We start from the raw sequence: 16,569 nt of genomic DNA, 5'->3' as shown, positions 1-16,569 counted from the left end.
AAAGGTATTGTATTTTCATATTCCTTTTCTAAAGTTTAATTGTTAGTAGACAGAAATGCAACTGATTTCGGAATGTTAATCTTATAGCCTGCTATTTTGCTGAATTTGTTGATCAATTCAAGTAGGTTTTGGCTTGAGTCCTTAGGGTTTTCTATATATAGTATGTCATCTGCATACAGTGACAGTTTTATCTCTTCTCTTCCTATTTGGAAGTCTTTTATTTAGTTTGTTTTATTGCTGTGGCTAGGACTTCCAATACTACACTGAATAGAAGTGGTGAGAGTGGGCATTCCTGTCTTGTTCCAGATTTTAGTGAGAAGGCTTTCAGCTTTTCTCCATTGAGTATTATATTTGCTGTGGGTTTGTCATAAATGACTTTGATTATGTTAAGGAATGTTCACTGTATACCCACTTTGGTGAGAGTTTTTAATCATGAATGGATGTTGGCCTTTGTCAAATGATTTTTCTGCATCTATTGAGATGATCATATGGTTTTTGAATTTTCTTTTGTTAATGTGGTGTTTGACATTCTGTGATTTGTGTATGTTAAACCATGCTTGTGAACCTGGGATGAATCCCACCTCATCATGTTGTACAATCATTTTGATATGTTTTTGGATTTGGTTGGCTAAAATTTTGTTGAGAATTTTTGCATCTGTGTTCATCAAAGGTATTGGCCTATAATTTTCTTTTTGGGTGGTATCTTTGTCTGTTTTTGGAATTAGGATGATGGCATAATAGAATGTCTTTGGGAGTGCTCCTTCTTAACGCTTTGAAAAAGTTTAAGGAGGATAGGCATCAGTTCCTTTTTGTATGTTTGGTAGAATTCACTTTTGAAGCCATCTGCCCTGGACTTTTATTTGTTGGGAGCGTTTTTATGACATATTCAATATCATTTCTAGTGATTGATCTGTTCAGTTGATCTATTTCTTCTTGGTTCAGTTTTGGCAGGCTGTAAGTCTCTAGAAAGTTGTCCATTTCTTCTATGTTCTGTCTAGGTTGGATTGTTGGCATGCAGTTGTTCATAGTATTCTCTCTTGGTTTTTTGTATTTCTGTAATATCAGTTGTGACTTCTCCTTTTTCATTTCTTATTTTGATTATTTGGGAATTTTCTCTCCTCTGCTTGGTGAGTCTAGCAGAGGTCTGTCAATTATGTTTACCTTTTTAACAATCCAGCTCTTGGTTTTATTGATTGTTTCTATTGATTTTTAATCTCTATGTTAATGCTTTCTTCTTTGATCTTTATGATTTCCTCCCTTCTGCTGACTTTAGGTTATGTTTGATATTTTTATAATTCTTTTAGATGGATGGTGGGTTAAGTTGTCAATGTGAGATCTGTCTTCATTTTTGAGGAAGGCTTGCATTGCTATGAACTTCCCTCTGAGCACTGTTTTGTGGTATCCCATAGATTTTGAGTGGTTGTTACTTCATTATCATTTGTCTTGAGGTATTTTTTAATTTCTTTCCTGATTTCCTCATTGACCTATTGTTTTTTTTAGTAGCATGTTGTTTAGTCTCCATGTTGTGTTTTTTTTTTTTTTTCTCATTTCTTTTCCTGTGGTTGATTTCTAGTTTCATGGCATTGTGGTCAGAAAAGATACTTGAAATAATTTCCATACTCTTTAAATTTGATGAGGTTATCTTTGTGCCCCAATATGTGATCAATTCTTGAGAATGTTCCATGTGCACTCCAGAAGAATGTGTATTCTGATTTTCTTGGATGTATTGTCCTGAAAAATGTTGATTAAGTCTTACTTTTCTATTGTTTCCTTTAGGATCTCTGTTGCCTTACTGATTTTCTGTCTAGAGGATCTGTCCTTTGAAGTGAGTGGATGTTAAAGTCTCCTGCTCTGGTTGTATTCCTATCAATTTCTCCCTTTATGTCTGTTAATATTTGTTGTATGTATCTGGGTGCTCCTGTATTTGGGGCATATATTGATGATAGTAGTAACCTCGTCTCGACTGGATCCTTTAACCATTAAACAGTGTTCTTATTTGTCTTTCATTATGGGCTTCATTTTAAAGTCTATTTTGTCTGATATGCGTATTGCAACTTCTGCTTTCCTGTCTTGTCCATTGGCATGAAATATCTTTCCCACCCCCTCACTTTCAAACTGTATGTGTCCTTTGTCCTAAAGTGAGTTTCTCATAGACAGCAGATTGAAGGTTTTTGATTTTTTATCCAATCAGCCAGTCTGTCTTTTGACTGGGGCATTCAAAAGACATTTATGGTGATAATTGATGGATGATCATTTATTGCCATTTTAAACCTCATTTTCCAGGTGATTCTGACTTTTCGTTTTTTGTGAATGTCATTTTTTTTTCTGTCTTCATTGGTGCATTTGTTTTGTTACTGAAATGAATTTATCACATCTGTAGTTGTATAATGATCATAACAACCCAATTTCACAGGATTTCCATTGCATAATGCAAGCACATCCCCCCACCCCCAAACTGTCTCCTCCAGAAACCATAATTTTTTCAGTGTCTGTGAATCAGCATCTATTCTGCAAAAATTTCAGTCTATCATTTTTTCAGATTCCACATGTCCATAAAAGCATTTGATGTTGGAGTCTCATTGTATGGCTGACTTCACTTAGCATGATAATTTCTAGGTCCATCCATGTTGCTAAAAATGCCAGTATTTCATTCCTTTTAATGGCTGAGTAATATTCCATTGTGTATATGTACTACATCTTCTTGATCCACTCCTCTGTCAATGGACATTTAGGTTGTTTCCATGTTTTGGCTATTGTAAATAGTTCTGTAATGAACACTGGAGTACATGTGTTTTTGCTAATCATGGGTTTCTCTGGATAAATGCCCAGGAGTGGGATTTCTGGATCAAATGGTAGTTCTATTTTTCATTTTCTGAGGAATCTCCATACTATTTTCCACAGTGGTTGCACTAATTTACAATCCCTCCAACAGTGTACTAGGTTTCCTTTTTCTGCACACCCTCTGCAGCACTTATTGTTTGTAGACTTTGTGATGATGGCCCTTCTGGCTGGTGTGAGGTGGTACCTCATAGTGGTTTTGATTTGCATTTCTCTAGTAATGAGTGATGAACATCTTTTCATGTGTTTTTTGGCCATCTGTATGTCTTCTTTGGAGACTTGTCTGTTTAGATATTCTGCCCATTTTTTGATGGAGTTGTTTGTTTTTTTGGTGTGGAACTGCCGAAGGTGTTTATAAATTTGGGAGATTAATCCCTTGTAAGTTGATTCATTGGTAAAGATGTTCTCCCATTCTGTGGTTGTCTTTTCATTTTGTTTATGGTTTCCTTTGCTGTGAAGAAACTTTGATTAGGCTCCATTTGTTTGTTTTTGTTTATGGTTTCCTTTGCTGTGAAGAAACTTTGATTAGGCTCCATTTGTTTGTTTTTGTTGTCAATACTCTGAAAGGTGGATCTGAGAAGATGTTGCTGTCATTTATGTCAGAGAGTGTTTGGCCTATGTTTTCCTCTAAGAGTTTTATAGTTATATAAGAACAGACCTAGATGTAATGTCTGGTTTTGATGTGTGCTTGCCATGTTTTTTAGGTATGTTAAACCCTTCCTATACCTGTGTGCTTTAGCCTGATACTCATGTAGGCTCAAACACTGCATTACAATAATAAAATTAAAAAATAGAATCTACTTCTTTCCTTACTTCACTTGCCCCCATTGTATAATTTGATGCCTTTTTTTATACATCTTCATGATTAGATCTATATGCTGGCTTATTTCATTGAATGCTTCCTAATTTTGGTTTCCTCCATTCTAGTTCTTCCTCTTTTTTTTTAATTTAGAGAAGCCCTTTCAATATTTTAGAATGGGTTTCGTATTGCTATACTCTTTTAGCTTTTGTTTTTGTAGAAATTCTTTATTTCCCCTTCTCTTTAAATGATATTCTTGCTGGATAGAATATTCTAGGTTGCAGATTTTTTCCTTTCAGTGCATTAAATATCTCTTTCCATTCCTTTCTGTATTGTAGAGCTTCTGTAGAGAAACAGCTAATAGCCTTATGGGGATTCCCTTACAATTGACACTTTGCTTTTCTCTTGCTGCCCTTAGAATCCTCTCTTTATCTTTAACTTTTGCCATTTTTATTATAATATGTCTTGGTATGACCCTGTTTGGGTTCAGCTTGGTTGGGGCCCTCTGTGCCTCCTCTATCTTGATATCAGTATCCTTTAGATTTGGAAAGTTTCCAGCGATTATTTCTTCAAATATATTTTCAATCCCCTTTTCTTTTATTTCTTCTTCTGGAATTCCTATTATGCAATAGAATGTCCTGCTTTATATCATCCCGTAGGTCTCATATTGCTTTTGTGTTTTCTCATTTGGTTTTCTGTTTCCTGTCCAGCTTGTGTGTTTTCCATTATTCTACCTTCCAATTCACTAATTCGTTCCTCTGCATTATTCATTCTGCTCTTTAGGGCCTTTAACTCAGTTTTCATCTCTGCAGATGAATTTTCTACTGTTTCAATGTTCCTCTTTATGTTTTCTAGTTCCTTTCTAAAGTAATATGCGTTGCTGTTTATATCCACTCTTAATTGCTTCATTTTCTCCCTTAATTCCTTCAGAATTTTGACTATCTGCTTTTTGAACTCATTGTGTATTTTCCTGCAGAAGTCTGTTTCAATCTTTGCTGCTTCAGGTCAGATTCTCTTGTTGTTTTAACTAGGATTGGTTCCATAGCTTCTTCATTTCACTTGTATTTTCTTCTTTTGTGCACTTAGGAAACCAACTACCATAGTCTTCCAGGGCTATTTCTATGCCAGAGTGGCCCATAGTATCTTGTATGGGATTACTATTTATTTTGAGTATGGGAGGTTGAATATTTGCTTTATCTTCAGTGTGAACTCTTTGCACCTTGATAGGGGTGCTGCATGGGACTCCTGGCAGAAGGAAGGAATAGACAGGGCTAGTAGTCTGTGCCTGGTTGCTGGGCTCTTGATGATAGTGATGACCTGCAGGAAGGTGGCACATGCTACTCCTAGTTGCAGGCCCTAGGGCAGTGGTAATGAGTCTCAGGCATATTAGGTCAGTACCCAGAACATTTGGCAGTGGCAGTGGCAGCAGTAGGGTTTGTGAGTTCCCAGGGTAGTGACAGCAACAATGGGTGCTGTTCAGTCAGAATGCTTTCCTTTGTCATGCCCTCTGATGTTATTGGGGCTGCAAGTGGTGTCTGTCTATGAGACCCTCCAGTAGCAGCAGAACATGCCCAGCTCTAGGGTCAGAGATAACTATGGTGGTTTGACCCCATGCCCTGTAGACCACACAAGAAACACCCCATCCTCCTTAACCCATAGAGAGGGTGCTACACAGGCTACTCCTGGTTACAAGGTCTGGGAAGTGACAGTGATTAGTCATGTGTGGGCACTGCCCATAGTATTTGGTAGAGACATCAGCAGGGCAGGTGTGTTCCCAGGTGAGTGAGAGTAACAATGTGTGGTACTCAGTCCTGATGCCCTCTTTTTGCTGACCACTGAGGTGACTGGGTCTGCAGGTGGAGCCTGATTACAGACCTCTAGTTGTTGGGGGCCATGACCCCCACCCTCTGGTTTCTGAGATGATTGCTGTGGTTTGTCCCCATTACCTATAATTCGCACAAGAGGTGCCATGTTGCACTTAGCTCCCTGCTGCCTTTTGCCCATACAAGAGGTGGTTGGCTCCCATAGACAAGCATTAAGTAAATATTCTGTGCAAATAGTTCTACCTGCAGAAGTGTTTCTTGATGTGCTTATGAGAGAAGGTGAGTGTGATGTCTTACTCCTCGGCCATCTTGATCTTTCTCCCCAGTTTTCATTTCTTGACTTGGTGTTTTGGTAAAAAAAAAATCCTTTCCTTGTCAAAAATAACTGCTTCTCTGTGTATTCAGTGTTGATTCCTACATTTTTAATTATCATTAAATATATGTTGATACAAGATGTAGAGAGGGATCTAACCTGTTATCTAAATGACAACCTGGTTTTTCCAACACCATTATTTCCCTATTGACTTAAAGCTACACCTTTATCATGTTTTGAAACTTTATAGGTCTTTGGGTTTGCTTCTGCATTTCTATTGTGTTCCATACATCTCATGTATTTTCACCATCTATCTACAATCTTGCTTTGTTTTCATTCAAACTATAACAATGTTTTATAGTATGTGGCAAGCATTTATTTTTCCAGATGATCCTTGGGATAATTTTGTGTAATTAGGAAAAATGTGAGAGTTAAGGAATTTTGTTGAGGATTTTTGCATCTCTGTTCATGTGGGTTAATGGCCTTCAAATTTCTTTCTTTGTAGTATCTTTGTCTGATTTGGGATCAGGGTAATAGCTGCCTCATCGGATGAGCTAGGGATTGTTCGTTCCTCTGATATTTATTGGAAGAGTATTAACTCTTCTCTGAATGTTTGATAGAATTTGCCTGTGAAGCCATCAAGTCCTGGGATTTTGTTTTTTGGAAGGTTTTTTTTTTTCTTTATCTTTTTTTAAGGCCATACTTTGGGCGTATGGAATTTCCCAGGCTGGAAGTCAAATCAGAGCTTAAACTACTGGCCTAGGCCACAGCCAGTGCAATGCCAGATCTGAGTCACATCTGTGATCTGTGCTGCAGCTTGAAGAAATGCTGGATCCATAACCCACTGAGTTATGAGGCCAGGGATTGAACCCACATCCTTGTGGATACTAATTGGGTTCTCAACACACTAAGCCATAACAGGAACGTCGGAAGTTTTAAAATCTCTGTTTGAATTTCAGTGCTTATGATTGGTCTATTCATATGTTCTATTACTGCCTGGTTCAGTCTTGGAAGGTTGTACCTTTGTAAGATTCTGCCTATTTTTTCTAGGTTGTCTATTTTTTGGCATATAATTGCTTATAGTAGTCTCCTATGATCCTTTGTGTTTCTGCAGTACCAGTTGTGTCTTCTTTTCCTCTTCTGATTGTATTGATTTGAACCCTCTCCTTTTTTTCTCTTGAGGAGTCTGGCTAACGGTTTATCAATTTTGTTTATCTTTTTGATACATACAAATTTATTTAAGTCCTATTTGTTTAATTTTGCTTTTATTTCTTTTGCCTTGGGAGACTGACCTAAGAAAACATTGATACAACTGTTTTTCTTTTGTTCTCTTCTAGGACTTTTATGGTGTTACATCTAAATGTTTAAGTATTTAAGCCATTTAATTTTATTTTTTTGTATAGTAAGAGGGTGTGTTCTCAATTCATTACCTGTGGCTGTCCAGCTTTATCAACACCATTTTTGAAGGGACTGTCTTCTTCCCATTTTATACTCTCATATCCTTTGCCAATTAATTGACCATAGGTTTGTAGGCTATTTCTAGGCTCTCTGTTCTGTTCCATCAATCCATTGATCCATATCGCTGTTTTTGTGCCAGTTCCACAAAAACAGCCATATTTGAAGACTGAGAGGCTTATGCCCCCTGCTTTGTTCTTTTTATCAGGATTGGTTTGGAAATTCTGGGTCTTTTGTTGTACCATACAAATTTTAGAATTGTTTGTTCTATTTCTGTGAATTTCTGGTAATGTGATAGGTATTACATTAAATTTGTAGATTGCCCTGGGTAGTATGGCCATTTTACCAATATTAGTTCTTCCAATCCAAGAGCATAATATATATTTCCATTTCTTTGAATGATCCTTGGTTTCCTTGAAGAATATTTCATGGTTCTCAGTGTACAGATCTTTCATTTCCTTGGTGAGGTTTATTCCTACATATACTTTCCATGCAGTTTTAAAAGTGATTTTTAAAAATGTTCTCTGATATCTCATTGTTAATATAAAGAAATACAACAGATTTCTGCATATTAGTTTTATATCCTGCTACTTTGCTTAATTTATATATAACTTCTAATGGTTTTGTGTGGCACCATTAGGATTCTCTAAATAGACTGTCATGTGATCTGCATGCAATGACCATTTTATTCCTTTCCTTCTAATTTGGACAACTTTCATTTTTTTTTGTCAGATTTCTGTGACTAGGACTTCTAATACAATGTAGAATAAAAGTGGTGAATGTGGACTTCCTTTTCTTGTTCATGAATTTAACAGGAAGACTTTCAGCTTTTCACTGTTGCATATCATTTTGGTTTTGTGTTCGTCATAAGTGGCTTTTGTTATGTTGAGATATGTGCTCTCTAGAGTTGCATTTGAGGGTTTTTTTGTTGTGGTAACATTAATGTATGTTGAATTTTATCATATGGATTTTCAATATCTCTTGAGGTAATCATGTGTTTTTTGAGTTTTGTTATTAAAGTAGGGTATCACATTGATTGATTTGCATATTTTGAATCATTTATGTAACCCTGGAATGAATCTAAATTGGTCATGGGGTATGTTCCTTTTTATATATTGTTGTATTTGGTTACTATATATTTTGTTAGGGATTTTTGCATGTGTATTTATCAAATATATTGGCCTATAATTTTCTTTTTTCGTGATGTCTTTGGTTTTACCACCAGTGTGAGAGTGGCTTCATAAAATGACTTTGTGAGTGTTCCTTCTCTTCAGTATTTTGCAATAGTTTGAGAAGGATAGGTATAGGTTTTAATATGCATGTGTGCTAGAATTCCCTAGGGAAGCCAGCCGATAGCATGGACTTTTTTTTTGTTTCATTTTGCTGGGAATTTTTGAATATTACAGTTTCTATTTCACTCCTACTTCTTGATCTGTTCAAATTGTATGCTTCTTCTTGACTCAATTTTCTAATTATTTTATGTGGTGGGTTAGGTTCTTTATTTTAGATTTTTTTGTTTCTTGAGAAGGCCCTGTATTGGTATGACCTTCCCTCTTGAAACTGCTTTCACTGCATCCCATAGATTTTGTAAAGTTGTGTTTTCACTGTCTTTTGTCCTGAGGTATTTTCAGATTTCCTCTGTGATTTTATCATTGCCCTGATGGTTTTTTAGTCACATGTTGTATAGTCTCCATGTAATCATATGTTGCTACTTTTTCTTTCCATGATTGATTTCTAATTTCATAGTGTTGTGGTCAAAAAAAATGTTGGAAATAGTTTCTGTCCTCTTAAATTTATTGTTACTTGTTTTGTGCCCTAGGTCAAGTACAGTGAACGTTCCATGTGAGCTTGAATAAAATGTGCATTCAGGAATTTTGGATGCAGTACCCTATAGATATCAGTTGACATCAGCTGTTCTACTGTGTCACTTAGGATCTCTTTTGATTTTTTCCTGGCCTATTTGTCCATTTTTATCAAAGGTTTGAATTAAAGTTGCCTACTACAATTATATTCCTGCCAGTTTCTCCCAGTATGTCTGTAAGTATTTGTTTTATATATTTAGATGCTCCTATATTGGGTGCATATATGCTAATGATTATAATTTTCTATTATATTGATGCTGTTATCATTACATTGTGTCCTACTTTGTCTTCCTTTATGGACTTTAAAACTGATATCACTATTCCTACTTGCACATTTCTTGTTTCCATTTGCTTGAAATAACTTTTTCTGTCCTCTCACTTTCAACCTATGCGTGTCCCCTCCCCTCCCCCAAGTGGGTCTTTTGTAGGCAGCTTATTGTAGGTTCTTGTTTTTTAATCCAATCTGCCATTCTGTGTCTTTTGATCAGAACATGCAATTCATTCACTTTTAAAGAAACTCTTTCCAATATTCTAAGATAATCTATTTAATAAGAGAATCTGATTTTCCATTTTACTTAAATTTCGCTGACTCCATGGATTTGGTAGAAACATTTATCTAGTATATTTTTGAAGAGCTGTTTTTATATCTGAGGATCCCTTGGTAGACTATATAAAAGTAACAGTTTTCTTGTTAGGTTTTTTTTTTTTTGGCATGGGTGACTCTCATGTCTTTCCTCAGTGTGTGCTTCAATTGTGCCCTGGATTGGGGGTGTGATCATGATTATTTTGACCTGAGTCTGCACTTGATGTTAGATGAGGTGTGGATGTCATAGCCCCATTAGGGGCAAAGTCATCTACTATAACTCCCCAGTGGTTGGAGGAGAAGCCCCCATCTAATTCTGAGCTGTGGTGTGAGTCTGGTGGAACTGACGTGCTTCCATTGTGAAAGAAGCCCTCAAGTATTCCTCCTTGGGGGTTTCTGCTGGGGATGTGCAATTCTGTAGTGCCACCCATCACCCAGCCAGTACATATGATGTATGTGTGCCAACATAGTCTTCTGATGCTTGCACCAGCCCCAGCCCCCACTCTGGGAACCCTAATAAATTGCTGAGATATCTGCACTACTTCTGGAAAGTATGTGCTCCCAAAGTGCACTGCCCTACCATGAGCACACTGACATTTGGCTCCTATGATGGGCCCGCATTCCATCTTGTACAACCCAATAATGGGTTCCTGGACCACATTCCAGAACCTTCAGGCTGTCTTCACATAGGCAAGCTGAGCCCTTCTCCCCATATCTGTTCACTGAAGCCCAAGCTTCAACAACCGGAAGATGCAAGCACTAGTAGGTGCACATCCCAGGCTGAGAAGTGTGGTGACATGGCAGCTGTCAGTGCTTGTTGCTGTCTCTCCTGCCTTGCAGCAAGCCAGCACCTGCATACTCCTCTGGAGAAAAGCCCAGGCCACTCTGTCTCCCTTTCTTTCTTGGTGGACATTCCATCTAGCAAACAGGATTCCCAGGATAAGGGAATCTGTCCTCTTTCATGGCTCCCTCATGTGTACAAATATCACCCAATTATTATTAAACTTTTCCTTTCATCCTGTTCAGTTACATGGGTTTCCTCTTTGCAGCTTTGGTTTTTCTGAGATCTTCTGCAAGATTTCAGTTGCTGTTCTGTGAGAATTGTTCCACATGTAGATGTGTTTTTGTTGTGTTTTTGATGGGAGGTGAACCTTAAGTACATGTGCTCTGCTACCTTAATCTCTGCTAGATTGCTGGACACCTATTGGTTTGAAATTGCATAGGAACCCACATCTCTACATCCTAGTTCTTCCTTATCTTGTAACTGGATGTTTGTATCTTTTCCCTGCCTTCATCCTATTCCTTTCCCCCACACAGTGAAGCTCTGGTAATCACAAATCTTTTCCCTCTTTCTCTGAGTTTTTTGTTTGTTTGTTTGTTTTTGAAGTGTAATTGACATACAACACTAAGTTTCTTAATAAGGCAGTGATTCAAATATTTCTATGTATTTCAAAATGAGGATCATGATAATTCCTATTTACAATATATCAGCATTCAGTGTCACATATTGTTGACTATATTTTCCAACACTGTACATTTTATACCTGTGGCTTAATTATTTTTGCAACAGGAAAACTGTATCCCTTAATTTACCTCATCTATTTCTTTCATTGCCTCAAGTCCTTCCTTCTGGTCAGCACCTGTTTGTTTTCTTTATCTAGAGCTCTCTTGCCATTTTGTTATATTTGTTGATTTATTTTTTTAATTCCACATTTACGTGAAATCATAGAGTATCTGTCTTTCTCTGACTCATTTCACTTAACAAAATGTCCTCAATGTCCTCAAGACCCATATATGCTGTTGCCAATGGCAAATGTTCAGTGTTCTTTATGAGTGAGTAGTGTTCCATTATGTATATATCTATCACATCTTCTTTATCGACACATATATTAGTGGGCACTGAGGTTATTTCAATATCTTTGCTATTGTCATAGCATTGAAAAGGAAAAACTACAACCAAGAACACTCTACCAAACAAGGCTCCTGTTTAGGTTTGAGTGATCAAAAACCTTACAGACAAGAAAAACATAAAATCTTCAGGACCACCAAACCAGCTTAACCACAAATCCTCAAGGAACTTTTCTAGGAGAAAGAGAAAAGGCCATAACTAGAAAGAGGAAAATTACAAAATTAAAAGTCTCACTTTTGAAGGCAAATCTACAATAAAGGGAGGAAATCATCCATACCCAAATCTAGTAGGGAGGTAAAAAACAAAGTAGTAAAGTCATTTATGACCCCAATAAGCAGTTACAGGATACACAAAACAGTTGAAAGCAGTTGGGTGTAAAATGTGATAACAAATCATGAGTAATCACGAGGAATGAGAATACAGATGCACTTTTTAAAAAATGAATTTGAAGTTTAGAGTTGAGCAATCATATATATATGTATATATAGTTATATATATATATATAATACAGTCATATATATAAAACAGCAACCACAATGGTAAAAAAGTGAAAACATCTCCTGTAATATCCGGAGCAAGGCAAGGATGTCCCCGTTCATCACTTCTATTAAACATAGTTTGGGGAATCCTCGCCATATCACTCAGAGAAAAATAGAAAGTGATCCAAATTGGAAAAGATAGTAATATAATTGATATGCCTTCCATTGTGTACTGTCTTCCTCTGTGGGCTAATTTCTATCTTAATGGCAAAATTTGCATAGTTTATGCCATATTTTATATCCACACACCATGATGTTCAAAGGGAGAAACACTACCATTTTGTGGTGTCTTTTCAAATAAAGGATATGTATTTCCCAGAAATTTCCAGAGAATCACCTTTCTTGTGTCATTGGCCTCAAATAAGTCACCTATTTTTCACTTAACAGACCTCTGTGATTCAGTGATGGTAAGTTTGAGGGTGAGTGGTGCAGAAAAATTTGGTACTAAATTTTAGAAAAGGGACACTAAATCAATGCAAGTCTGAAAGCTAAAAAGATCCCTTGAGGTAGACAGTGAATATAGGATTTACCACATCCCTATTATTTCAGAGCTTCTCAAAATATGTAACGTCCAGATTCCTTATTCCTTATAAAGTATCTTATGACCATAAAGGTCCTTGTTAAAGTAGATTATATCTGTCCAATTTTACCATATTAGAAATGAAAATCTAGAAAATGATTTTTATAATTAATTGAAAAATAAATGTAATAAGCCTGGAACATATTCCCTTGGATAATTATATTAAAACTTATTGCAGGAAATATTCATTGAATGGCCATATATGTTGATCAAGTTATTAAGTATTGCTGATATGAAATAAATTTTATCATGTTTGATATTCACAGGTAGCATATAGGTCTTTATTTTAATATTCAACAGTTATAATTTACTATTTTTTTTTAAATGTTGCTCCTATCTGTGCCCTCTTCTCCTTTCAGGGTATTCTCCAGGTTCATTTCTCATCTAATACATGATTTGTTTAAATTAATCTCCTTGCTTCAGGACTTTCAATCAATTGCAAGGTCAGGTTTCTGAAATGTACAGTATTATTACTCAGCTCCTGGAACTGTAGTGTCTTATGGCTTTGTGAAAGTCTTGATTTCTTAGGGTGGAATTTAAGAGACTTAGTAACCTGACCAGGTTCCCCTTGTTTCCCTACATTCACCACCAGCTGTCATCAATAGTTTCATCAGGTTTCTGACTCTGTGCATATGTCCACCTCCCTCATATCTATTCCCAGTGCTAAACTTATATGCTTCATTTCGGTCATAACCATTCCTGTTTTCCTATATATAACCCTTATTCCTGTTTTTAAGGCATATTTTACTTCTGATGCTACTGAATACCCCAGGCTATAAGAATCTCCATTTTCTGAACTCCTAAGCATGTGGGTCAAAAAGACAGAATTGATTCAAATTATAGTTGATTTCCATAACCCTGATGAATTTAGGCAAGCGTCTGAGTATTACAAGGCATGAGATTTTTACTGAGGAAAATCATGAAAATTCATATCTAATAATTAGGTAGCTAATAAATACATAAATTTTAGCTTATCAAGCACCAAGCAGAGACCAGGGTCTGAGTAAATTATCTTTTGCTTTCATATTTGCACATGTAAAATATCAATACATATTACAAATATATTTAAATGTTTACTGTTTTCTGTCTCATTTCATGCCTGATCAGAACTTCCAGTTTTTTGTTAGTGCTATGCATATATGAATTATTTAAGTTGGGGAGTTGCCATTTTGACTCAGTGGTAATGAATCTGACTCGTAACCATGAGGATGTAGTTTCAATCCCTGGCCTCTCTCAGTGGGTTCAGGATCTGGCATTGCCATGAACTCTGGTATAGGTCACAGATCCTATCTTGCTTTGGATGTGGCATAGGCTGACGGCTGCAGCTCTGACTTGACTCCTAGCCTGCTTTTATCCCTATGCTACATGCGTGGACTCAAAAAAGCAAAAACAAAAATTTATGTTGCAATTAGCTTGGGTTGTGGTGTTCTTAATAACAAGCAGGAAAAGTAAAGTAATAGCAGAGAGGAAAAGTTTTATTAAAGTATATATTCAGGAAATGCTCCATCATATGTAATGGTCCACCATACAAAATACATGAGGATATAAAATCTACAGTGATGTTGGTATAAGTAGCATCATCTTCAAGGACAGATTTATAAATCTCCAATATGCAGATCCTGGAATTCAGAGATCTTGAAAGAAAATTGACTTAGTCTAAAGAGGAAAGTGTTGTTGATTAAAGAATATATATTCTCTGTGATTTCATATTCAAACAATCTCTTGAATAACTTAAAATTGAGAATCAAATCAAAATATATAGTTTACTTCTGTCAGATGTTGTCAGTGAAGACGGGACCAATATTTGAGAATTTGGGACATGGGGCAGGTTGTAAGATTACACCTTGGGATTCCAGAAATTTGCCAAAAACATAAAATGGAGGTGACCTTTATATATAATGATTTATTTCCTAGAATTTGCTGAATTTGTTGAACATTGCAATGTATTATACTCTGAAATGTATTTATGAAATATAGCTAATTACACTCTGACACAATTGTAACCAAAAGGATAGTTATTTAGCTCACTGCTGAGAAAACTACTAGCCTAGATTTTGGAATGTCATTTACATTTGGTTATTTGATTCATACACCATCATGTTTTAGTAATTTAATGTTATATATGAACCCATTTTCCACATTGTTAGTACTCTCAATTTTGAAAAAAGTTTAATCAGATTGAAATGTTGCCCATATGATGTAGTATTTGTTTCATAATGTTATGATATCTTCAAAATTTTTTTGGTAACATTTATTACTTCCTTATTTCTTAGACTATAAATAAAAGGGTTTAGTAAAGGAATCACGAGAGTATAAAAAATAGCAACAGGTATATCTTTGTCTCCTTTATTACCTGAATTTGGCCGAACATACATGAAGATAAGAGAACCATAGAATATGGAGACAGAGAGAAAGTGGGATGCACAAGTAGATAAGGCTTTGCCTCTGCTTTTGTTGGATTTCATTGTGAAAATTGTGAAAAGGATGAAAAGGTAAGAGATTATTACTACGGTAATAGTGAGGATTAAAACTGACCCAGCGAATATAAATACCATCAATTGATTGATGTAAGGGTCAACACAGGAGAGTCTGAATAATGGAAGAACATCACAAAAAAAGTGATTAATTTGATTAAACTTACAGAAAGTTAACCTAAAGAGAAACCCTGTATGAATCATGGGATGCATGTTTCCAGCTATGTAGGCACCTGTGGTCATTTGAAGGCAGAGTTTGTTAGACATCATGGTGTGGTATTCCAGTGGGTTGCAGATGGCCACATAGCGATCATAGGCCATTGCTGCCAGGAGAAAGCAGTCTGCAGTTTCAGCTAGGCAGAGAAAATAAAATTGTGCCATGCATTCATAGAGGGAAATGATTCTGTCCTTGGAAAAGAAGTTCTGTAGCATCTTGGGGGTGATGGCACTGGAACAACAGGAATCCATCAGAGCAAGGTTACCCAGAAAAATGTACATTGGTGTGTGAAGACGACGCTCTAGAAGTATCAGTGCCACCAGACCAAGGTTTCCCACCATGGTGATCAGGTAGATGGTAAGGAACACGAGAAACAGAATGGTCCTCAGCTCTGGGTGATTACTAAATCCTATGAGGATAAATTCAGTTGTCAAGGAGTGGTTATCCTCAATCATATCCACCCTCTATGTTGAATTGACACTTGTTGAGAAGAAAGTTTTGAAATTAGTGTGTGTATAATTTTCCTTTCAAATTTTTCTTTTTATGAGGAGTGGAATTCTTCTTTCAGCTTCTTCATTTACTCTGGCTACAGGAACACACACCTATAGGGGACATTCATTTCTGTGTAATGTAAGTTTTTAAGATCTTGACTGAAAAAAAAGGATTCCCATAAAATATGTTGGAAATTCTAGGCACGATGATTAAAGTGGAAAAACTTGTTCTTGTAAACTTTTAGAGAATAATATACATATCTATGTTACCCATATTTGGTTCAGTATTCCCAAGTAATGTGTGTTAATTTTTTTACTAGAGTATCTTAGATGTCAAATCACTTTTCATGTGTATATATGTAAGTATATGTCTTTCTGTGTTTGTATATATGTGTATATATATGTATATGTATGCTTATACGTTTTTAATTGAGAAAAATTTGATTTTTATATATTCTCAAGAGTGAATGTTTTAATAGCATAAAGAGATATGTTGATTTTCTGTCTTAGGAATTGCATGGAAATAACTAAGGATACAGAAATTTATTGTGAAATGCCAAGAAAATAAATACCCATAGGTTATCACTTCTTTGATTTCTTTAATCAGTATCATGTTAAATACATTATTCTTTTTGAATATGCTCAAATATCTAAGTCCTTCCGTCTTTATGTAAAGCATCGTTTTT

At 36.0% G+C, this 16,569-nt stretch overlaps 1 protein-coding gene across 1 annotated transcript; it reads right to left on the bottom strand.

Annotated features, from left to right (window-relative positions):
• Window positions 1–5,353: 5,353 nt before the first annotated feature.
• Window positions 5,354–16,029, bottom strand: LOC110258679 (olfactory receptor 5K1-like). Its single transcript, XM_021081958.1, has 3 exons — window positions 14,928–16,029; window positions 8,448–8,487; window positions 5,354–5,656 (listed from the first exon to the last, which is right to left on the bottom strand). The coding sequence occupies exons 1-3, from the start codon at window positions 15,845–15,847 to the stop codon at window positions 5,354–5,356; spliced, it is 1,263 nt and encodes a 420-aa protein (XP_020937617.1). The 5' UTR covers window positions 15,848–16,029.
• Window positions 16,030–16,569: the final 540 nt, after the last annotated feature.

This window comes from Sus scrofa, unplaced genomic scaffold (assembly GCF_000003025.6).
Source record: "Sus scrofa isolate TJ Tabasco breed Duroc unplaced genomic scaffold, Sscrofa11.1 Contig2722, whole genome shotgun sequence".
Classification (NCBI taxonomy): domain Eukaryota; kingdom Metazoa; phylum Chordata; class Mammalia; order Artiodactyla; family Suidae; genus Sus; species Sus scrofa.
The sequence above is the reverse complement of the archived record's forward strand: the minus strand, read 5'-3'. Positions and strand labels throughout refer to the sequence as shown.

Excerpts from the sequence above, each read along its gene's own strand:
- LOC110258679 (XM_021081958.1), bottom strand. The coding sequence starts at position 15,847 with ATGATTGAGGATAACCACTCCTTGACAACTGAATTTATCCTCATAGGA. Across the intron at positions 8,488-14,927 it reads ACCAAAAAAATTTTGAAGAT|ACTCACAAAGTCATTTTATG; the intron begins ATCATAACATTA and ends AAGAGAAGGAAC. Across the intron at positions 5,657-8,447 it reads AAGCCACTCTCACACTGGTG|CCAACCACCTCTTGTATGGG; the intron begins GTAAAACCAAAG and ends TGTCTATGGGAG.